This window comes from Neofelis nebulosa, chromosome 3, assembly GCF_028018385.1.
Source record: "Neofelis nebulosa isolate mNeoNeb1 chromosome 3, mNeoNeb1.pri, whole genome shotgun sequence".
Lineage (NCBI taxonomy): Eukaryota > Metazoa > Chordata > Mammalia > Carnivora > Felidae > Neofelis > Neofelis nebulosa.
The window spans coordinates 51,463,419-51,486,864 of NC_080784.1; the positions used below are offsets into that span (position 1 = coordinate 51,463,419).

The 23,446-nt window shown below is 43.9% G+C and overlaps 1 protein-coding gene across 1 annotated transcript in view; it reads right to left on the bottom strand.

The window, feature by feature from the left end:
- Positions 1–10,881: 10,881 nt before the first annotated feature.
- INTS9 (integrator complex subunit 9) overlaps positions 10,882–23,446 on the bottom strand; it is a 102,545-nt gene continuing 89,980 nt past the window's right edge. Inside the window, exons 13-17 of the mRNA XM_058720793.1 lie at positions 22,852–22,976; positions 20,422–20,589; positions 16,669–16,767; positions 15,265–15,402; positions 10,882–11,573 (exon numbers count right to left, since the gene is read on the bottom strand). Coding sequence (XP_058576776.1) covers positions 11,397–11,573; positions 15,265–15,402; positions 16,669–16,767; positions 20,422–20,589; positions 22,852–22,976 — 707 coding nt within the window. The 3' untranslated portion in view covers positions 10,882–11,396. The remainder of the gene's footprint in view (positions 11,574–15,264; positions 15,403–16,668; positions 16,768–20,421; positions 20,590–22,851; positions 22,977–23,446) is intronic.

The following is a 23,446-nucleotide window of genomic DNA, read 5'->3' on the forward strand; positions in this document are numbered from 1 at the left end:
GCAGCCTGGAGGTCCTTTGTGATTTTCCTCTGCAGGAACAGAAGAGTGACCCAAGAGAAGGTGCCTACCTGATTCCAGGGAGCCACAGCTGGGGCCCCTGCCAACAGAAGGCCATGGGCTGTGTGGTTTGGTCTTGGTGCAGCCTTCGCACTTGAACCTGGGTGATGCTGTAAACACACGTGGATGTGGGCAGCCTCGCCTGGGTCCATTTCTGGGATTAGCCATTTGATTACATTGAAAGGAATTTGGGTGTCCTTTAACTGAATTGACTGGGATAGAAGATGGCATTTGCCACATTCTACCTCCTTCCTTTTTTCATGGTAATTAAGTGTGTTGTGATGCTGGGGGCTAGTGCGTTTAAATCTCAAAGATCTGCTGAGAGTTAATAAATGCAAGGAGTCTGCTGTTTGGCATGCAGCACAGATGAAGGATTACTGGGGTAACGCGCTGAGAATTTCTCAGCAGCTCTTTCTGCATTCCATTTGTCTTAATGCCAACTCATTGTTCAAGGCAGTTGAAGCACTGGCTTCAGGAAGTCTTCCCTTCCTCGACACCACTGCTTGCCCCTGCCCCATCTCCTGTTTCGGCAGCTTGACCTGCCCGTCACCGCACCGCACACCTGATGGCTTCCAGCTCTGCAACCCATGCCACATTGGAAGTCTCTTGAGAACTGAGCACATCCTGAGTGCTGAATAGCTTTTTGATAATAATGATTTGACAAATCCAAAGAGGGTCATCTAGGAATCCTAGCTGGCAACAAGCTGAATAGTAACCAGTATCCTAGCGTTTTTGGACTAGAGCTAATGTGGTATTATCAGATAGTGAAAGGAAGCCTGGCCCGTAATGGTTGACAAGTTTTTATTCTTTAATCTTCATTGACAAAGGAAGACGAGAGAGCATGCCAAGAAGAATTAAAAGACACAGAATGGGTTCTAGAAGAGACCATTAAGGTGGGCAAGCCTGGTTTGTTACTTAATTTCACCTGTTTCTTGACTGACTGATATATGTATGTATGTATGCTTGTTTTCAAGTTTTTCAAGTTTTTCAAGTTTTTATTTAAATTCCAGTTAACTCTTAATTCAGCTAGTTGTTTTCTCTTTCTCAATTTGTCTTCGTATTTTGTGAAATTACAATCCTCATATTGCAGGGTTGTCCTGTTAGGATTTATTTAAACTATTGGTCTCAATATTTCATTATGAAAAATTAAGTATAATTTTTATGGTATAAACTTGTATACCTAACAATTATTTTACTATACTTGCTTTATAGCTATCTATTTATTGCTCCATCCAGCTATTCGTCCCTCTATTCATCCTTTATTTCTATTATTTTGATGTTTATTCATTTTTGAGAGAGATAGAGTATGAGCAAGGGAGGGGCAGAGAGAGGGAGAGACACAGAATTTGAAGCAGGTTCCAGGCTCTTAGCTATCAGCACAGAGCCTGATGTGGGGCTCAAACCCATGAACGGTGAGATCATCACCTGGAGCTGAAGCTGGACACTCAACCAACTGAGCCACCCAGGTGCCCCTATTCATCTTTTTATTCATCCTATTTCTGGTACATTTCTAAGTGAATTACATTAGTACACTTCCTTCCAAATATATAAGCACACATGTCATTAACTGGAGGTCAGTGTTAGTTTCTGTGTGTTCCATGTAAAATTTAAATACTAAATTTACACACTGAAGCACTCATATCTTAGTGTACATTCTCTTGAGTTTTGACAAATGCATCCACCTGTGTAACCCTACCCCCCAGTCAAGATACAGAACATTACTGTCAAGCCCAGAAAGTTCCCTTATGTTTCTTCCTTGTCAATCTCTGCTTCCACCCCCCCAGAGAAATCCAGTGATTTTGATTTTGTGTTTTCCACATTGGATTAGTTTTCCCTGTTCTAGAATTTCATATAATGGTGTCATATAATTTTACTTCTTTGTGGAAGGCTTCTAGAAACTCCACATAATATTGTTGAGATTCACCCCATGCTGCATTTATTAATTGGTTCCTTTTATTGCTAAGTAGAATATACTTGTATGGCAACATTTGTCCATTCTATTGCTGGGAATTGGGCTGTTTATGGTTTTTAGCTATCAGGAATAAAACTGCCATGAATATTCATGTGCAAGTTTTTTTTTTTTGCCTTTTTTAAAATGCTTCAAATTTTTATTTCTAGTTAGTTAACATGTAGTGTAATATTAGTTTCAGGAGTAGAATTTAGTGATTATCATTTACATGTAACACCCAGTGCTCATCCCAACAAGTGCCCTCCTTAAAACCTGTCACCCATCTAGCTCATCCCCCGCCCACCTCCCCTCCAGCAACCCTCAGTTTGTTTTCTGTAGTTAAGACTCTCTTTTATGGTTCACTTCCCTCTTTTTATTCTTTCCCCCTATGTTCACCTGTTTCATTTCTTAAATTCCATATATGAGTGAAATCATATGGTACTTGTCTTTCTCTGACTTATTTCACTATTTCGCTTAACATTATACTGTCTAGGTCCATCCATATCGTTGCAAATTAAGGTTTCATTCTTTTTTATGGCTAATAAATATTCCATTGTGTGTGTGTGTGTCTTTATCCATCAGTTGGGACGAGCGGACATTTGGGCTCTTTCCATAATTTGGCTATTGTTGATAGCACTGCTATAAACATTGGGGTACATGTGTCCTTCTGAATCAGCATTTTTGTATCCTTTGGATAAATACCTAGTAGTGCAATTGCTGGATTGTAGGGTTTTAACTTTTTGAGGAATATCTATACTGTTTTCCATAGTGGCTGCTCCAGTTTGCATTCCCACAAACAGTGTTAAGAGGGTTCCCCATTCTCCTTCCGCATCCTTGCCAACATCTGTTGTTTCCTGTGTTAATTATGGCTATTCTGACAGGTGTGAGGTGGTATCTTATTGTAGTTTTTTTTGTTTGTTTTGTTTTTTTAGAGCATGAGTGGGGGAGAAGGGAAGAGGTAGGGAGAAAATCTTAAGCAGGTTCCATGCTTAGTGCGGATCGGTGCCTGACATGGGGCTCAATCCCACAACACTGGGGTCATGCCCTGAGCTGAAATTAAGAGTGGGACGCTCAACCAACTGAGCCACCCAGGCATCCCTCTCATTGTAGTTTTGATTTGCATTTCTCTCATGATGAGTGATACTAAGCATCTTTTCATGTGTTTTGTTAGCCATCTGGATGTCTTCTTTGGGAAAATGTTTATGTCTTCTGCCCATTTTTTAACTGGATCATTTTTTGGTTGTTGAGTTTGATAAGTTCTTTATAGATTTTGGATACTAACCTTTTAATATGTCATTTGCAAATATCGTCTTCCATTCTGAAGGTTGCTTTTTAGTTTTGTTGATTATTTCCTTTGCTGTGCAGAAGCTTTTTATCTTGATGAGGTCCCAATAGTTCATTTTTGCTTTTGTTTCCCTTGCCTCTGGAGATGTGTCTAGTAAGTTCATGTGCAAGTCTTTTTGTGGATTTATGGCTTTCTCCCAGATAAATACCTAGGAGTGGAATTGTGTGATAAGGTAGGTATATATATATTTAGTTTTATAAAAAAAAAAATGCTGGACCTTTTCCCAAGGTGATTGTACCCATTTCATACCCCCGCCAATAATGTTGAGGGTTCCAATTACTCACCTCCTCATCAGTCTATGCTGTTGTTAATCTTTTTAGCCATGCTGGTGGGTAATGGTATCTTGTAGTTTCAGTGTGCATTTCCCTGAAGACTAATGACATTAAGCATGTTTTTTACATGCTTACGCCATTTATATATATATTCCCTTTGTGAAGTATCTGGACAAATCTTTTTGCCCACATGGGGTTTGTCTCTCTCTCTCTCTCTCTCTCTTTTTTTTTTTTTTTGTATTGTTTAAAAAAACATTTTTAACAGATTTGATTTTTTTGAGCAGTTTTAGGTTCACAGAAAACTTGAGTGGAAAAGGAGAGCTCCCTCCTCTCTCACCCTTACCATCTTGCATTAGTGTGGTAAATTTGTTACAACTGATAAGCCAGTATTGACATATTAACTCAAGTCCCAGCTTACATCAGGGTTCATTCTTTGTGCAGTATATTCTGTGACTTTGACAAAAGTACAGTGACCTGCCCCAGACCTACTGACTATGACAGTATTCCATGGAAGTTTCACTGTCCTCCAAATTCTCTCTGCTCCGACTATTTGGTGCCTCCTTGTCTCTAACTCCTGGCAGCCATTGATCCTTTAACTGTCTCTTTCATTTTGCCTTTTCCAGAATGTTACATAGTTGGAATTGTATAAATGCAGCCTTCACAGAAAGGCCTCTTCCACTTAGCAATATGAATGTCAGGTTCTTCATTGTTTTTGTGGTTTGATAGCCCATTTCTTATTATTGCTGGATAATATTCCATTGTAATGTCTTTTTATTGTTGATACTAGTCCACTGTCAGACATCTGTTTTATATATATTTCCCCCAACTTGTGGCTTGCCTATCCTTTTTCTTTATATCTTCTGATCAGCAGAAGCTTTTAATTTTAATGAGGTCCAATTTATAACATTTTCTCTTTGTTATTGCTTTCTATGACTCAAGAAACCCATGCCATGAGTTCTAAAGACATTCTCTTATGTTTTCCATTGAAAGCTTTATGGTGTTAGCATTTACACTTAGGTCTAGGATCTATCTCAAATTAATTTGGGGGCATGGAGTATAGTAGTCAAGGTTCTAATTCTTTCTTATTTTCTATTATGAATGTCTGATAATTCTTTTTTTTTTAATTTTTTTTTGTTACATTTATTTTTTGAGAGACATAGAGCACAAGTTGGGGAGGGGCAGAGAGAGGAGACACAGAATCTGAAACAGGCTCCAGACTCTGAGCCGTCAGCACAGAGCCTGACGCGGGGCTTGAACTCACAAACCATGAGATCATGACCTAAGCCAAAGTTGCACGCTCAACCGACTGAGCCACCCAGGTGCCCCTGAATGTCCGATCATTCTAACACCATTTGTTAAAGACTTTAATTGAGTTGCTTTGGGGCCTTTGTTGAAAATGTAGTGACCGTGTAGGTGGGGGTATTTCCCATCTCTATTGTCCGAGCTGATTTGTCAGTGCTGGTTGCTAGCACCGTCCTGGCTGGGTTACTGGAGCTCACAAGGTAGTCTTGCAGGAAGTAGACGTCCTCCAACGTGGTCACTGTTCTCAAGATTGCTTCGGGTACGATGGTGGTTACTTTGTAGTTCTCTAAATTTTAGGGTTAATTTCTTTTAAAAACCTAAAATTAAAATATTTTTATTCTGGTAAAATTTACATAATGTACAAATGACCTTTTAGTCTGTTTTTATTTTTATTTATTTTTTTAACGTTTATTTATTTTTGAGACAGAGAGAGACAGAGTATGAACGGGGGAGGGTCAGAGAGAGAGAGGGAGACACAGAATCTGAAACAGGCTCCAGGCTCAGAGCTGTCAGCCCAGAGCCCGACGCGGGGCTCGAACTCACGGACCGTGAGATCATGACCTGAGCCAAAGTCGGACGCCAACCGACTGAGCCACCCAGGCGCCCCTTAGTCTGTTTTTAAATGGACAATTCAGTGTCATGAAGTACACTCACAGTGTGTAACCACTACCACTAGCAATTTCTGGAGCTTTCTCGTCTTCCCAACAGAAAAAGTCTGTTCCTCACTCCTTTCAGTCCCTGAGAACCTCTGTTTTGTTGCTATGAATCTGTCTATTCTGGACATTCATATAAATGGAATCACATAATATGGAGTTTTATGTGTCTGATTTAATTTACTTAGCATGTTTTCAAAGTTCATCATGTAGCATGTGTCAGAATTTCCTTTTTATGGTTGGATAATATGTCATTTTGCACACACACACACACGTGGTCTTGGAAATTTGTTCTTCTGTACTTAGGAGAAACTTAAGTTTTATCTGTTATTCTTGTGAACTAAAGTCAAAAGAGCACAATGCATAGATTATATAATAGGTGCCTAATAAATGCTCATTGGTGACTGGAAGGGCCTATAGATGACTGGAAAAGACTTTATAACATCAAAGTTCACTATTTTCAAAATACTCTGAACATTGTAACTAGTTACTAGATTAAAAAGTTATATTAGATAATGTAAAAAAAAATGTTATCACAGGATTGTAGCAAGTCAGTCCCATCTCCAGGCTCTACTTCTATTTCCCTCGCTATTTACACATCTGTGGTTACTTCCTCCACTGAAGTCCTGAAACTTCAACATGTAAAAAATGCAGTATCTGCAAATCACAAAATGCCTGCACAGTATTTGTCTTTCTCTGACTTATTTCACATAGCATAATGCCTGTAAGGGCTAGCTGTGTGGCTGTAAAAGGTAGAATTTATTTTTTTTATGGCTGAATAATCTCCCACTGTGTGTGTGCACGTGCGCGTGTGTATATCCCACATTTTCCTTATCCATTCATCCATTTATGGACACTCAGGCTGCTTCCATGTTTTGGCTGTTTTGAATACTGCTGTAGTGAACACAGGGGCTGCAGATACCTCTGAGATAATGATTTTATTTCCTTGGAATATATGCCTAGAAGTGGAATACTGGATCACATGGTAGTTGTAGTTTCAATTTTTTGAAGTAGGTCATGCTGTTTTTCACAGTGACTGCACCAATTTGCATTCCCACCAGTAGTGCACAAGGTTCCCTTTTCTCCACATCCTTGCCAACACTTACTTCTTATCTCTTTGATAATAGCTTTTCTAACAGGTGTGAAGTGATATCAATATTTACATTTTCCTGATAGTGATGTTGAGCACCTTTCCATGTACCTGTTGGCCACTTGTAGGTCTTCTTTGGAAAAATGTCTATTCAAATCCTTTGCCCATTTTAAAAAGTTTTTTTTTGTTGTTGAGTTGTAGGAGTTCTTTATATATTTTGTATATTAACTCCTTGTCAGATAGATGGTTTGCAAGTATTTTCTCCCATTTGGTAGGCTTCCTTTTATTCTGATAGTTTCCTTTGCTGTGCAGAACTCTTTAGTTTGATGTACTTCTACTTGTTGAGTTTCACTTTTGCTGCTTGCGCTTGGCGTCCTATCTAAAATATTATTGCCGAGGCCAGTGTCAAGGTGCTTTCTCCCTATATTTTCTTCCAGCAATTTTGGGTCTTAAATTTAAGGCTTTAATCCTTTTCAAATTAATTTTTGAGTGGTGTAAGATAGCAGTCCAATTACTTTATAATATAATTTATGGGGCGCCTGGGTGGCTCAGTCGGTTAAGCGTCCGACTTCGGCTCAGGTCATGATCTTGCAGTCTGTGTGTTCGAGCCCCGCATCGGGCTCTGTGCTGACAGCTCAGAGCCTGGAGCCTGCTTGGGATTCTGTGTCTCCCTCTCTCTCTCACCCTTCCCTGTTCATGCTCTCTCTCTGTCTCAAAAAGAAAATAAAAACGTTTAAAAAAAATTAAAAAAAATATAATTTATTATCAAATTGGTTCCCATACAACACCCAGTGCTCATCCCAAGTGCCCTCAATGCCCATCACCCACTTTCCCCTCTCACCTACCCCCCATCAACCCTCAGTTTTTTCTCAGTATCCAAGAGTCTCTTATGGTTTGCCTCCCTCCCTCTAACTTTCCCCCCGCCCTTCCCTCCCCCTTGGCCTTCTGTTAAGTTTCTCAGGATCTACATGAGTGAAAACATATGGTATCTGTCTTTCTCTGACTGATTTCACTTAGCATAATACCCTCCAGTTCCATCCACGTTGGATAGCAATCTAATTACATTGTTCTGCATGTGGTTATACAGTTCCCATTTACTGAAAAGACTATCCTCTTCCCATTGAGTATTCTTGGCCCCCCCCCCCCCCTTGTTAGTTGACTGTTTAAGTGTGGGTTTGTTTCCGGGCTCTTGAGTCTGTACCATTGGCTTATGTGTCTATTTTTATGCCAGTACTATACTGTCTTGATTACTATAGCTTTGTAGTAAAACTTGCATCAGGAATTGTGATGCCTCCAGCTTTGTTCTTTCTCAAGATTACTTTGGCTATTCAGGGTCTTTTGTGGTTCCACACAAATTTTAGGGTTGTTTTTTCTATTTCTGTGAAAATGTCATTGTAAATTTGCTAAGTATTGTTGTATTGAATCTATGGATGGTAAAATGTTTTTATGATATGACTAAAACCTATTAATAGGCTACTAAAAAGCAGTAGAGACTATGGTGTTTAGTCTTTAGTAAACAAACTCATGATTGATGTTGGCTTTATCCTCTGGCAAGATTAGACATCTTTGGCTGTTGTTCTACACTGCCTGTCTCAAGGTTTTGCAACTTCCTTTAGAATTGTAGCTGGTTATTTCTAACCTCATTCTGGGTTCAGAGAGTAACATTATTTACCCCTAGTTCCACTACAGTGGTTTTGAGAACATCAGATGTTTCCTACCTTACCCACAGTGTAGCAATAAAACACTGAGACAATATTCAGCTTCCTTTATGGCTGTAGGGAAGACAACTCAGGGCCAGAGAAAAACAGTATCTCCCTTTCCTATCCACCAGTTTGCTTGGCTCTTATGAAAGTATCATCATACAGCTTAGGAGATGTCTTCATTCTTATTTCTGCTGGTATTTCACTATGGTCTGAAAAAGCCAACTCCTGCCTCTCTAGGACAACTGTAAAGTCCAAAAAGCTTCAAGCTCCCAAGGGATCAAGGAGAGGCGTAGCTGTTGCCTTTCTTGAAAAGCAGTGGACGAACAGGTATGTCCCCTTCCCCAGCTCGCTCCCGATCCCTGATACTCACATAGGACATTATGGTAAGGCAGATACCATGTACTGACTATATGTTTTGGGAAAAGTTACTTAAACTTTGTACCTCAGTTTCCTCATCCAAAATCTTAACATGGAGAGACCACCCTGAGGCAGGAGCACCCAGCCAAGCCAGGTCAGATTCCTGACCCACAGAAATGAGATAATGTTGCTTTAAGCCACCGAGTTTTGGGAGTAATTTGTTGCACAATAGAATACTGCTTCTTAGATGAAAAGAAATAACAAAACCAGGTTCTCCTTCACTATTAATGGTTTTTCAGTTACTAATTATTAGGATTTTGTTGGGCTTGAGTAGACACTGGTCTAAATGTCATACCCTTCACCAGGTCAGCATCAGTGGGCTGCATGTCTATACCACTGACACACCATCAGTGGTATAACTGTAGCATGGGAAGGCAGGTCCTGCCATTTCTTCTGGGTCTTCTACCAACCTAGTTTGCTATCCAAATACCTGAACTCTAGGTAGTTATTCATAACTGCTCTCTCCTAATACTTGCAAAGGCCAGTTCTAGATTTTCTCTCTGCTCTAACAAATGACTCTTTGCTTCTTCCTGCCTCTCTGGCTTCTGCCACTAAGTAGGTGATGGTGACTTGATTACAGCCTTTATAATTTCTCAATTATTTCTTGCCTGTCATTGCTTCTCAGCCGTTTGGCTAAGATCATGTGTATTCCTTGCCTGACAGTGTACTAATTTGCATTTATATACGGTTTGTTGAGTAATCACCTCTCAAAGGATCAGTGCCTGGGGCTCTCTGAGCAAGCCCTTTAACAAAAATCAAACTTGGACAAATCAAAGTAAAGTAACCATTTTGATTTTCTTGAGCTCTATTTTATACTACTTTTATATTTTTAAAGATGCTTGAAATTTAACTTGATTTCTCTCAAAAGTTTTCGTAGAAAGTATTCCTACATGTGATGCATATTTATCATTTCCTCCTAAGATAAAAAGTAAACTTTCACGGTGATGGCTTGTCAATCTCTTGTAATGTCCATCCCTTCCCATGGCTGTAGCCCCGCCCCCCCCTCCCCCAACCCCCCAGGTCATTCTGTAGACACATCCTAGGCCCCCTGATTGGGGTGATGACCTGTACCCTGGAAAACAGAGGCCTGCTGAAGCCGAGCACTCCTGTGTCCGAGTCTGGCCAAGTCAGAGAAGGCATCGTCCTCTAATGAAGAATTCCTTCCCATTGGTAGGGGCATTCCAGAGAATGGACAATCCAGTCTCCATAAAGCCTGAGTAAGTAGTTCTATAGGATTTTACATCATTCATTCTTGACTCAGTAAATCCCTTTGTGATGCTTAGCTGGTGGCTAAGTTGGAGGATGGGGACTACTGACTGAATTTCAACCAGTCTGCAAAGATTGTAGGGACAGGCCGACCTGGGCCTACTTCCCTAGCTGACCAATTCCAAGACTTGTACTCTTACCCCCCAGTACTTGCATAACTGGCGTGTGTGTGTGACAACTGATGCTTAGATAGATGTCATCTGACATATCTGTTTTGAACAATTAAGCAGTATTATTTCCAATGCAGTAGCTTACTATTATGAGGATCTATGGGCAGTGGAGTTTAATGCTCTGCTTAATGCAGACAATCCTGATAATCTGCAAGGAAGGCAGTGATGGGCAGGGATTAACTAGCAGAGCCTGAACTGTTTGTTCTGGACCTTCCTCCAGAAGGTTAGGCTGAAGGTTGATACCAATCTGTGTTGGTGTTTTGTTTTTTGTTTTTTTTTTTTTTAGTTTATTTGAGAGCGAGCAGGGGAAGGGGCAGAGAGACGGGCAGTGAGAGAATCCCAAGCAGGCTCCGTGTTGTCAGCACAGAGCCAGATGCAGGGCTTGAACTCATGATCTATGAAATCATGACCTGAGCTGACATTAAGAGTCAGACGCTTAACTGAATAAGCCACAGGCACCCCTGTGTCAGTGTTTTTTATACAGATACAGCTCAGATAAAGTTAAGCACCTTTTCATACAGTTTAAGAAAAATATATGAATGCACACATCAAATTAAAATTTGCCATGGTATTTTCTAAGTTTATGCTGTTCTGTATATTTTCATAGGTTTTCAGACACTAAATAAATATATAAATTCTAGGTTAAACAGGGCACAGATACTTCTATAAAAATAAGTTTTATTAACAAAATGGGCTCACAATATAAAATAAAGATGGTTCATTTTACCAATTTGGGGGATCATCTTTCTTATTGGGCGTGGCACTGTAGACAAGTAAATAAAACACAATCGAAGACTAGTTTTCCTGCCCAAGGCCTGTGAAACCATGAAAAGTAAACACGGACCACTTAAGTCAGTCATCTTTTTACCTACCCCTTCCACCATTAACCTCTTGGGAAGCTGCTTCTGTTACTTTTATGCTACTCCTCAGCTCGCTGCCTTACCGTTCCCGGCTACCCAGAATTGGGAAGAAAATGAATGTAAGTTTAAAGCAGAAGTTCTCCAGGAGATTCTGGCCATAACTCCCGATAATCACGTCCCTCAAGGGTCACTTATTCCTTAAGCCACTGACCACAAAGACATGGCCAACTGTGCCCTTCCTTGGTTTGTGCTGGGCAGCCACAGTGAAGAACTGAAGGGTTTCAGTGAAATACAAATGGTTTAGATGTTCCATTTAGAACTTCTGTAGGAATTTGAGAACGAGGTCCCGCAGTCGTACCCTGAGCATCTCATCATTGTCACAAATGATATGGGTCGAATCTTCCTCAATCTGGATGAGTGTCTCAGCTTCCTGGAGCAGGACAATATGGCCCTTTGCTGTGTCTTCTACCTTAACGTCGCTGAAGCCATGCTGTTCCAAAGAAAAGAGAGAGGAAGATGATGGATACTCTGAAAGCAAGGGGCTGCCTGAAAGGCTGGAGGATATTGCAACTGACAGTTCCAAGAAATGACACTCCCTACGGGACAAGGATGTCCCCTTTCACCACATTATTCAACACAGTATCACAAATAAAAGGTATCCAAATCAGCCAGGGAGAGCTCAAACTTTCACTCTTCGCAGATGATGTGATACTCTATATGGAAAACCCAAAAGATTCCACCAAAAAACTGCTAGAACTGATCCATGAATTCAGCAAAGTCACAGGATATAAAATCAATGCACGGAAATCAGCTGCATTCCTATACACCAACAATGAAGCAACAGAAAGAGAACTCAAGGAATCGGTTCCATTTACAGTTGCACCAAAAACCGTAAGATACCTAGGAATAAATCAACCACAGAGGTGAAAAATCTATACACTGAAAACTATAGAAAGCTTATGAAAGAAACTGAAGAAGACACAAGAAAATGGAAAAAGATTCCATGCTCCCGGATAGGAAGAACAAATATTGTTAAAATGTCGATACTACCCAAAGCAATCTACATGTTCAATGCAATACCTATCAAAATAACACCAGCATTCTTCAAAGAGCTAGAACAATCCTAAAATTTATATGGAACCAGAAAAGACCCTGCATAGACAAAGCAATCTTGAAAAAGAAAACCAAAGCTGGAGGCATCACAATCCCGGGCTTCAAGCTGTATTACAAAGCTGTAATCATCAAGACAATATGGTACTGGCACAAAAACAGACACTCAGATCAGTGGAAGAGAATACAGAACCCAGAAATGGACTCACAAACATATGGCCAACTCATCTTTGACAAAGCAGGAAAGAATATCCAATGGAATAAAGACAATCTCTTCAGCAAATGGTGCTGGGAAACTGGACAGCGACATGCAGAAGAATGAACCTGGACCACTTTCTTACACCATACACAAAAATAAACTCATAGTGGATGAAAGACCTCAATGTAACACAGGAAGCCATCAAAATCCTCGAGGAGAAAGCAGGCAAAAACCTCTTTGATCTTGTCTGCAGCAACTTCTTACTCAACACGTCTCTGGAGGCAAGGGAAACAAAAGCAAAAATGAACTATTGGGACCTCATCAAAATAAAGCCTCTGCACAGTGAAGGAAACAATCAGCAAAACTAAAAGGCAACTGATGGAATGGGAGAAGATATTTGCAAACGATGTATCAGATAAAGGGTTAGTATCCAAAATCTATAAAGAACTTATCAAACTCAACACCCAAAAAACAAATAGTCCAGTGAAGGAATGGGCAAAAGACATGAATAGACACTTCTCCAAAGACGACATCCAGATGGTCAGCAGACATATGAAAAAAATGCTCAACATCACTCATCATCAGGGAAATACAAATCAAAACCACAATGAGATACCACCTCACACCTGTCAGAATGGCTAACATGAACAACTCAGGCAACAACAGATGTTGGCGAGGATGCGGAGAAAGAGGATCTCTTTTGCACTGCTGGTAGGAATGCAAACTGGTGCAGCCACTCTGGAAAACAGTATGGAGGTTCCTCAAAAAATTAAAAACAGAACTACCCTACAACCCAGCAACTGCACTACTATTTATCCAAGGGATACAGGTATGCTCTTTCCAAGGGGCACATGCACCCCAATGTTTACAGAAGCACTATCAACAATAGCCAAAGTATGGAAAGAGCCCAAAAGAAGATGTGGTGTGTATATGTGTGTGTGTATGCACACACACACACACTGGAGTATTACTCGGCAATCAAAAAGAATGAAATCTTGCCATTTGCAACTATGTGGCTGGAACTAGACGGTAGTAAGCGAAATTAGAGAAAGACAAATATCATATGACTTCCCTCATATGAGGACTTTAAGAGACAAAACAGATGAACATAAGGGAAGGGAAACAAAAATATAAAAACAGGGAGGGGGAGAAAACAGAAGAGACTCTTAACTATAGAGAACAGAGGGTTGCTGGAGGGGTAATGGGAGGGGGGATGGGCTAAATGGGTAAGGGGTATTAAGGAATCTACTCCTGAAATCATTATTGCACTATATGCTAACCAACTTGGATTTAAATTTAAAAAAACAATTATTAAAAAAAAGAAATGACACTTCCTAGACTTGGCTAAACTGAACATTCTAGAAACTGCCATTTTTGATGCTCCTCCATACAATTCTTCACACTTGTCACATGACCTTCTATAGCAATAGAATTCAAACATAGCTTCATATACTTTAAAAGAAGCCTCTAAACATGCAAGATTATACAAACCACAACAAAATTTCTATAACCTGCTTAAACTTTTGTAAGTTATCTGGGGAACACATCTAAGCTTGGGTTCAGGAGTCCAGGACACTGGGCCGTCCATCACCAGCCTCCATATGCCAATGGTCTCTGATAAAAAAAGCTCCATCCTATCTCAGGAAAATGCATTCCTCAAAGCAAGATACCAGTGACCTTGTGATTTGGCGAATCCCTTTCAAGGAAGGACACAAGGCAGCACAAGAAATACTTCTCTAGCTACCTTAATGTGAGTTATAGAATTTTCTTTCACATCATACATAAAGTTGAGAAAGCAGAAAAGTAGTAGAAATAAGGCTGATATGCCTGAAAGGGACACAGGATAGGCAAAGAAAATGGGCTAGGAAAAGTCTCTACCCTTAGTTCTAGAAAGCTTGTATAGGTTAGGGCAGGTACTGATGTTCCTCTTGCAGGAGAGGAGGCAGAAATGGTGAAAAGGAAGAGTCCAGGTCAGATCCTAAGGGTCAATTCCTTGATGACCCAGGCGAACTAAGTGAAGGTCTTTCTGGGAGAGCGAGTTGTTCCAAGTTTATAAAAAACAAGTCAAGCTCGAGTCCTACCAACAGGGGCTGGAGCACTGCACAAGGTCACAAGGAAGCAGTGATTGACATGTTCACCTGCATCACAGGTGACACTCCCATGTTAATTACTAGTGACCCTACTCTCAGGGGCTAGGAGGGCTGCACAATGTGGCTGCAGTCTTCTTCAGGGAAAATTAAAATTCTAATGGATGGCTGCTGATTTGGGAAAGGACCAGTGTCTTCCAGGTGACTGCTTCTTTCTTCCCTCTCCTCCCACCCCGTCTGGGGATTGCTGGCCCTGCTTCTAGAATTCCCAGGGATCCAGGGATCCAGCAACACTGGCGCCTCTGCCCTCACTGCCCCCCAGGCCCAAGCCTCTCTTCTCTTGTGACAAGCCATGTTGGTGCTCTGGCAGCAAGGGGTCTGCTTGAGAAGTGAGGCTCTAAGGGGCAGACTTCCTGGCTGCTCCCACCTTGCCCATCCATCGCATCTAGGTTTTTGAGGAAGGGACTTCCTTGGTTTAGTTCCCACAAGACATAGATGTCATGAGGCGGTCTTCTAGCGGCCTGGTGCCTGATGGGGAGGAAGAGGCTGGCAGAGAAGCAAGTGGGGGACCTACAGTGAAGGAGGGCATGGTCTTCTCTCAACTCTGTGACCCTCCCCTGGTTCTGTTTCCTGCCACGGCCCTGGATCAAGCAGATGCTTCAGAGACAGGAGCCCAGACTGTGGAGACTATGAGAAAGGCAGCAGCACACATTTCTTGAAGCAGGTGAACAGCAGGAAGGGAGGCTCCTGCGCAGCTTTTGCAGGTGCAAACCGAATGCGCTCACCTTCTCCAGGGCCTGCACGAACTGTTCTACCGGGATGGAGCCGCTCAGCAGTGGCTTCAGCACTTTGCAGTCTGGAATGTCATCGCTCGCCCGCTTTCTCTTCTTACCGCCTGTGGGCTGGGTGGGCCTGGGTGGGGGCTAGAGAGGGAACAAAAACACCATCTCAGCAAGAGGTCAGTGCAGGCCACAGCCAGAACCCGTCTGTCCATCCTACCAACACAACCTTTTTCCTGGTGGAGGCCCTGGCGCCCAGCCCGGCGTCACCCTGTGTGAAGTCAGCCAGCTCTTGAGTTCAGAGTCACTGTTAGCTGGGGGCTCCATCTGGAGTTCTTCATAACATAAGCTAATGCCAAAGCATCCACACAGCATCAATATTTTTGGCAAAGAGATCTCCCTTTTATCAAGACTCGTCTCTGATTCAATTCAGTATCTTCTGAATAAAATTTTTAAGATTTTATTTTTTTAAAGTTTATTTATTTAGAGAGAGAGTGTGAGTGGGGGAGAGGGGCAGGGAGGGGGAGAAAGAGAGAATCCCAAGAAGGCTCCAAGCTGCCACCACAGAGTCCAACATGGGGCTCCCTCTCATTGAACCCTGAGATCATGACCTGAGCTGAAATCAAGAGTCGGATGCTCAACTGCCACCCAGGTGTCCCTTCTGAGTAAATTCTTAATAATAACCTGTGCTGGCCACTGCAGGTGTAGCAACAGCAGGTTGGTCACAGCCACTAGCGGTGGGGTCAGACTCATGGGCCGACATGAAGGTCAGAGAAATTGTCTAAAAAGCGGTGATGGTGGAGCTTCGGGAGGGTGAAGTAAAGGCGAAGTGGGAAATACAGCAGGTTAGGGCACAGCATGCGCCTCATGTATTTGAAGTGGCAGCTCCGTGCAGCTCATTCAGGGTGTCAGAGCAGCACAGCCAAGTCCGGAAGGAGTTTTTCTAAGGGGGATGAGGGAGGACGAGTGCCTGAAGAGCTGCACCGTGAGGCAGTGAACATGCGTGAACGTAGGGCATGGGGGGGGGGGGGGCGCAGAGGGGACAACCATGGGTGGCTCCCAGGCCCCACCCACTTCCGCAGGTGTGGGGCTGGCGCCCACCCAGCTCTCCGCACTGCCCGCTGCCTAACAAATGCGCCCGCGGGAGCTGAGTGGGGCCGGCACTTTGGGAGCCGGGAAGGGCACTCAGGCTGATGTGTGGCCTCCACTCTACAAGTAATAGCTGCTCTTCCCTTTTATCTCTCTGAGGCGTGTGGCCAGAGAAGTAAGTAGTGAAGAATCTATATGCAGGGCCCTCTTTGTTTCAGATCGAATCCATTACGTAGTGTGCTAACTTCCGCAGTGGGACACTGGGACCACGATTGTGGGCGCTTCCTCGTGGACTCAGGCGCAGCCCACACTCCCCCATACCTGAAGGACGTGCTTGTTATCTTTCGTGTGCAGCACTGCCGAGACCGTTGCCAAGGAAATGCCAGGCTTAATCTCCATGGGCACCAGTGAATCTGCAAGCTGGAAGCACACAAGGGGTTTCAGTCGGGCTCGCCTCAATTTGGGGACGAGGTGCAGCAGCTGCGCTGTCCAGTCAGGACCTGGAGGCCACACCGGGCTGGGGCTTAAGTGCCCCCGCCAGCCTGGTGGGAAAGACACGGCATCAAACGCCATAGCGCTGAGCCTTTCATGATCACCTTTATTCATTTCCTTTTCTTTTGAACTTCTGTCTACATCACTGCAGTCTAACATGGCCACATAATTTTAAGGAAGAAGGTAAAAACATTTTTAAAATAACGTTAATAAAAAATGTATCGCACACACAAATGTATACCTCGGTTGTAATAAAGAAAGGAGGTAAGAGAAGCCGGAGAGGCAAAGGGGATAGTGGTGGTGGGTAAACTGGGCTGCAAAGACTTAGAGAACTCGTCCGACCGCAACTTCTTAGACAGTGTTCTGGGTGCCCTTCCCAGCGACAGCCCAACACTCTCCACCCAACACTCTCCACCCAGTTGCAAGCCTGTGCCACTGCGTGCTGGGACCCCAGCATGCTGACCCTTCTGCTTCTCCCTTTTGTTAGCTCCACCCCCACCCCAAATGATGAGATGCCCACACTGTGCTAAGGGCCCATCACCTGAACTGCCACAACCTCACATCCATCTTTCAGGTGGCTTCCAGGCGGCTCCAAACACTTTCACAGTATTCTCCAAAACCTCAGAGGGCTTCTCTTTATGCAGAAATACCTACTGAGTGCTGACTTTTCATGCTAGCCTCCGCCTCTGTCCTCATGACCACTAGGTGACTAGTGTCAGGCAGGAAGGACAGGGCAGTAGCATTTGGACTGAGTGAGCTAATTCCTGGAAACGTGACTTCTCCCAAAGGCGGAACATCCAACCTTTACCTGGGGGCCATCTCTTTCCCTACCACCCGAATCTGAGGTGTACACCATCTTCTGGGCAGCTTTAGAGCTCCCTGACCCCGCCACTGGCAGTGATGTGTGATCTTCTAAGAGGCCGTAGCGCTCAGCTTTAGTTGGCTATTGCTCTTGCTGTTTTATTAGGATTCTGTGACTATAAGAGTTACTTTCCAGTAACAGTATGCATACTCTTTCTGGAAAATTTGGAAAACAGAATACACGTAGACCCTGGTCTGTCCCAGTCTCCTAGATTTAAGAACAAAAGTAAACAAATATGCAAGATGCCACTTAGGTAAATATGAAGATCTATATCACATGGGCAGAGGAAGCAGCTCAGGGTATTTAGAAGAACTGGAAAGCGGAATGTGAAAATTGTTTCACGAAATAAGAAAACATATGTGGCACAAGTGTGAAACGTTCCCCCCGGGGGAGACATGTCTGCTCCGGTCTCCAGACAACACCCGTCCGTGAGCATCCTTTTCCTTCCTACACTGCAGTTACGCCCATCCCAGGGGAGCCTGCCTAGCAGAACTTTAAAGCCAAAGAACTGGCCTGGGAGGTTTGGGGACGGCACTGTGGGAACACAGCAGGTGAGATACTCTCCCTGGGCGGCCCTGTGAGGGAGATCTAAGACTCATCTAGGCTTGAGGGAGGTCTCCACTCAGATACCTCCGTGAGGGAGGGAGCACCCCTCGCCGCCCTCGAATAGACAGTCTTCCGAGAACCCGTCCATGAGGGTTGTCGCATCCGATCTCCCGTCTTGCACTCAGAGGGACAAAGGGGGAGGATTTATGGGAAGCTGCAGAGGACACACTCTCGTTTGGGGGAGGAATAAGCATCCTTTAGTAGCAGCAAAACCTAAAGAGCAGCGCCAGATTTTAACCTCCTCATCTCGCACATGCGTCTCCCAGGCAAAACTCTACATTACGTCCACGGACAAAAATTTATGTAAAAGAATGTTTCTGAAAGCATTACTTATAACATAGAAAAAGCAGAAATAATAAAGCTCACCAATGAAGGAATAGTTATGATAAACTTATGATAGACCATTACACCCCCACTAAGATGTTTACTTGTTGCGACCTACTACTGTTCCATGACCAAGGCAGCATGCTGGGTAGGATTCAACTACACACAACACACACACACACACACACACACACACACACACACACACACACACACAGAACAGACAAGGCAAATACACAAAATTCTGAGCAGTAGTTATCTCTGGCACGGGGACCACGACTGATTATTTTGTCTTTATCCTTTTTTTTATTCTATTTTCCGAATTTTCCAGAAAGAGTATGCATACTTTTATTGGAAAGTAACTCTAATAGTAACAGAATCCTAATAAAACAGCAAGAGAAGGCAGAAGGGCCTTAAAAAGATGGCTGTGCAGAGCACTGCTCTCAGGAAAGTGTGGGACCTGAGCCTCTTTCAGGGGCATCGTGGTCAATGTGACTGTCCTAATAATGTGACAGTTTTAGCCTTTTCACTCTTGCTATCACGAGTGTTCACTGGGATTTTCTCAAGGTTACATGACATAGATTATCCACAACAAAGTGAAAGCAAAAGGAGATAGGACAGTCCACAAGCAGACATTAAAGAGATTTGCAAATGGAAAATAGTGCCCCTGTTCTCATTACCTTTTTTCAGAAACATTTTCTCATAAAAGATATTTTAGTTGTGTTAGCATCTAATGGGTTTATGTCATTATTTTTATAGCTTTTTAAAAATTTTATTTTAGAGAGAACAAGATCACAAGAGGGAGAGGGGCAGAGGAAAAAGGAGAATCAAGTAGGCTCCACGCTCAGCATAGATCCCGACGTGGGGCTCAATCTCAAGACTGAGATCATGACCTGAGCCAAAATCAAGAGTTGGATGCTCAACCAACTGAGCCACCCAGGCACCCCCTAAATCATTATTTTTAAAATGAATAAATATATTTAAAATGTCTTCGTTTTAACATCTAATATAGCAAATATCAATAGATGTAACCCACATAAACAAAAGCTCTTTGAGGTTTTAATTTTTTTAAGTAGGCTCCATGCTGGGCATGAGAGCACAACCTGAGCTGAGATTAAGAGTCAGATGCTTAACTGACTGAGCCACCCAGGCGCCCCTTGGGTTCTAATTTTTAAGAAGTTTTGAGACCAGGAATTTTGAGGACATGTTCAAGCTATCTCAAGAGGCAAAAGGAAGCCAAAAGTAGCTTCCTACAGAGCCTTCCACACTAACATTGCAGGAGCTAGGCCATGTGACTCGGGCTGCCTTGCCCTCAGTTGGTCGCTCATGCACAGTATACCTCAACTGTCTCACGTGTACAATATGCACACAAATAATCACATTTATAATCCTTATATGTTGATTACTCTTATTTCCTCCATCTATCTCTGAATTTGATGAAACTTGACTCACACTCAAATGAGGTCCAGAAAGGATGAGAAAAATCCACCGTGGTCAGGGACGGAGCTGACATCAGTGCCTCTGTTCTGAGAGGCCCTGGCTTCCTGGCTTAAACATGTTAAATGTGAACACAAGCAGCGGTCCTGATGTTAACAGCTGTTACTTCATTGCCTGAAAAATAAGGCGGTTCTGAAGATCCCGCCTCTCTTGCCAGTTCCTTGCCTAAGGGGCTGTGTTCTTTGGTTCATCCGCATTTGACCCAAAGCCAAGAAAGCCACCTCTGAGACCATCTTTTTTCAGATACTCAAGTGGAAAACCTGGGTCTGACCATGAGAAAGAGAACAGCTCACCTCTGGCATGATTTCGATCTTCTCGTACCGACGCTTGAAAGGCAAGGCGAGGACCTCGGCCCGCCGATAGGACATTGCGGGCGGCTGGCAGTCGATCATCAGGTCCATGCGGTGGGACTGCGCTGGGGGTGGCTGCGTGTACTGCTCGGGGCAGACCACGTGCAGTGGCTGAGAACCAACAGGACAGGGGCAAGTAAGGGAGGAGGCCCACCTCAGTGTGCCCGCACTCCTGCTCCGCCTCACCACCTCCTGACCCCCCTCCCCTCAAACCCAAACACTGGGCAGCAGGAGAGGGGAGTGCAGTGCGGGGGGAAAAAAATAAACATTTCAGAGAAAAGCCCTCAACTGCCAGTCACGTGGACTAGTGGGGGATCCACTGCCTCCGTTTGCATTTGTTTTTATGTTTTCACTGTTTTTAAGTCATTTTGATGGTAACTTCTTCCATAGGTCTATGCCCAACTGGTGCCCAAGCCCCTTGAGGGCAGTCTTCTTGTCACACCTACCATCACTGACCAGTACAGCTGTTGGCCGATTGGCAAGAACTGCTGACTTTGGTGCTAGTCTGGTGTTTTGGGGTGGGGGCTTCTCTGGTATCTGCAGGTGCACTGGTGTTAGACAGTGGGCAGTGCACAGCTCACATACTCCACTGTGTGGGACACACTGAATCAGATCTTTTTGCAAAATATCTCTTTGTTATTCTGAGAGACAAAAATAGTAAACCAACATTTACTTGGGACAAATACCACCCAAGTGAAAATGGATCCCGGTAGCCCACTGAGTTGTACTGACACTGCTTTTACTTAAGAGCCTGGAGCTCACCTCCAGCTCCTGGAAGGCCTTCCAACAGGAAGCACTGGAACAGCCGACCGGATGCACTAAAAACAGCACTTGTTCCGTTGGGCTGATCCTTTTCTTCCTCCTGACAGAAGGTTAGGTTAGGATCTCCTAACTCTTCTCAAAGCCATCCGAGTGCACAGTCGCAGCCTGAGGACCTGTCCCCGCTTCCCTCTCCTACACTGGGGACCAGGTGGCCTCTGGCTCCCACAGTCATATACCGCCAGGGGCTCCATGAGCACACCGCTGCCGTGTGGACCACAGGGGGAACTTAGTCATGAAAACAACAGGCTCTTAACTGCTTCTGCCAGCGTGCTGATGAGTACACGGTGGGTATCGAATTGCCAAATCAGCCCAAACTTATCCACTACTCTCAATCATGTCTAGAGAAAGCCCATATTCTTTCCTTGTAGGGCCAGCAAGCTAGTGATGGCCATAATCCATTATTTCTGCATTCCTGAGGTTCTTCAGCTTTCCATTTCTTGTTACCCTTCCTTAGAGCTCTGGGTAAGTGCCTCCCATCCTGAGGTCATAGGTTCTGTGAGGAGGAAAGCAAACTTCTGACCTAGGCCAAGAAAAATGAAGGGAGCTAATCGTACCTTGCTAAATTACTAGGTGAAACGACAGAAGACGTGCCAGGGCGCCCTGGTGCTCCTTTAAGCCCCTGAGGCAATGGGGAATGAGAAGTTTTCCTCTTGCCTCTCTCCCTCGCCAACTGCAAGCAGCCTCCCCCAACCCCACTATCAAACTTCTGCCAAGAGGTTGCTGACCTGGTGCAGTGATTTTTACTCCCCGCCCCCGCCCCCCCTACATTCTCCTGTGTAGATGGTCTTCCTTAACCCACCGCTTTACCCAACTACTTCTTCCCTTGCCCTACGGCAGAAGATGCAAAAGGAAAAAACAAACAGAAGCCACAAAAAACAAACCAAAACAAACCCCTAACAAAAAGCAAAATAACAGGGGCGCCTGGGTGGCTCGGTCGGTTAAGCGGCCGACTTCAGCTCGGGTCATGATCTCGCGGTCCGTGAGTTCAAGCCCCGCGTCGGGCACTGTGCCGACAGCTCAGAGCCTGGAGCCTGTTTCAGATTCTGTGTCTCCCTCTCTCTGACCCTCCCCCATTTATGCTGTCTCTCTCTGTCTCAAAAATAAATAAATGTTAAAAAAAAAAAAAAAAAAAAAAGTAAAATAACAGTGTCCATGGTACTAACCCACATCTGCAACGAGGAACCAGTACAGGTTTCACTGAAACTGCCTTTCAGCTTGAGGAGTCTGTTTCTAGGGCTATTTTGGTGGGGAGACGGGGCGATTTGCTTTTGACTGGACACAGACGGTCCTCATCAAAAATAACAGGCTAATGCTTTCCTTCCCTTCCACCTTTGATTTCTTTAGAACAGAAACTGCTTCCAGGTTTAAGCCCCCTACCTGGGGCGGGGCGGGGGGTGGGGGGGGGCGGTGACCGGCACACGTGCCAGCATGCTGCAGACTCAGGACTCCGGAGACACGAGGAAGGGAAGAAGCGCAGCCAGACAGCCCGCCCTGCCGCAAACTCCTGCTGTATCGGGGCCGTGGGGATACACCAGCACTTCCCTTCCTTACCTGTACTTCTTTGAGCAGCTTTGACACTTGGATGAAGTTCAGTCGCGTATCGATGGGGCAGTAAATGCATTTCATGGCCAAGGGCTGGTAGGGAGCCAGTGCTTCCAGGTAGGAGAAATCAGGTTCTAATGGGAGCACAAAAAGGAAAATTTAAAATGCAAGCAACAGAGGTGCTACCAAGTGAGGAGGCGGCTGGTGTGGTCAAGGCCAGGCAGGATCCGTACCGAAGTGCAGAGGCTGGCGGGAGCTGGATTCCTGATCACTGCAGAGGGTCACTTACTCACAGGTAAGGACGGGGAGAGGCCAGAATGAACCTCTCCCCGGGTGGGTGTGGGCTCAAGATTTTCAACACAGAGAGACGGAGGAGATAAATGAGGGGATACATAAGTAAATGGGGGAGAAGGGAAAACTCTTTGTTGCAACAGAATGCCAAATAAATGTAAACAATGAAAGTAAAAAAAAATTTATCATTTGGCAAGCATCACAGGAATAATTTCTTCGGACCAGGATCATCAATAGATGCAAAAAAAATTAGATAAAAATTTGAGGAAGACAAGGATACATAGTCTCAAAGTGTCCCCCCACCCAAGATACT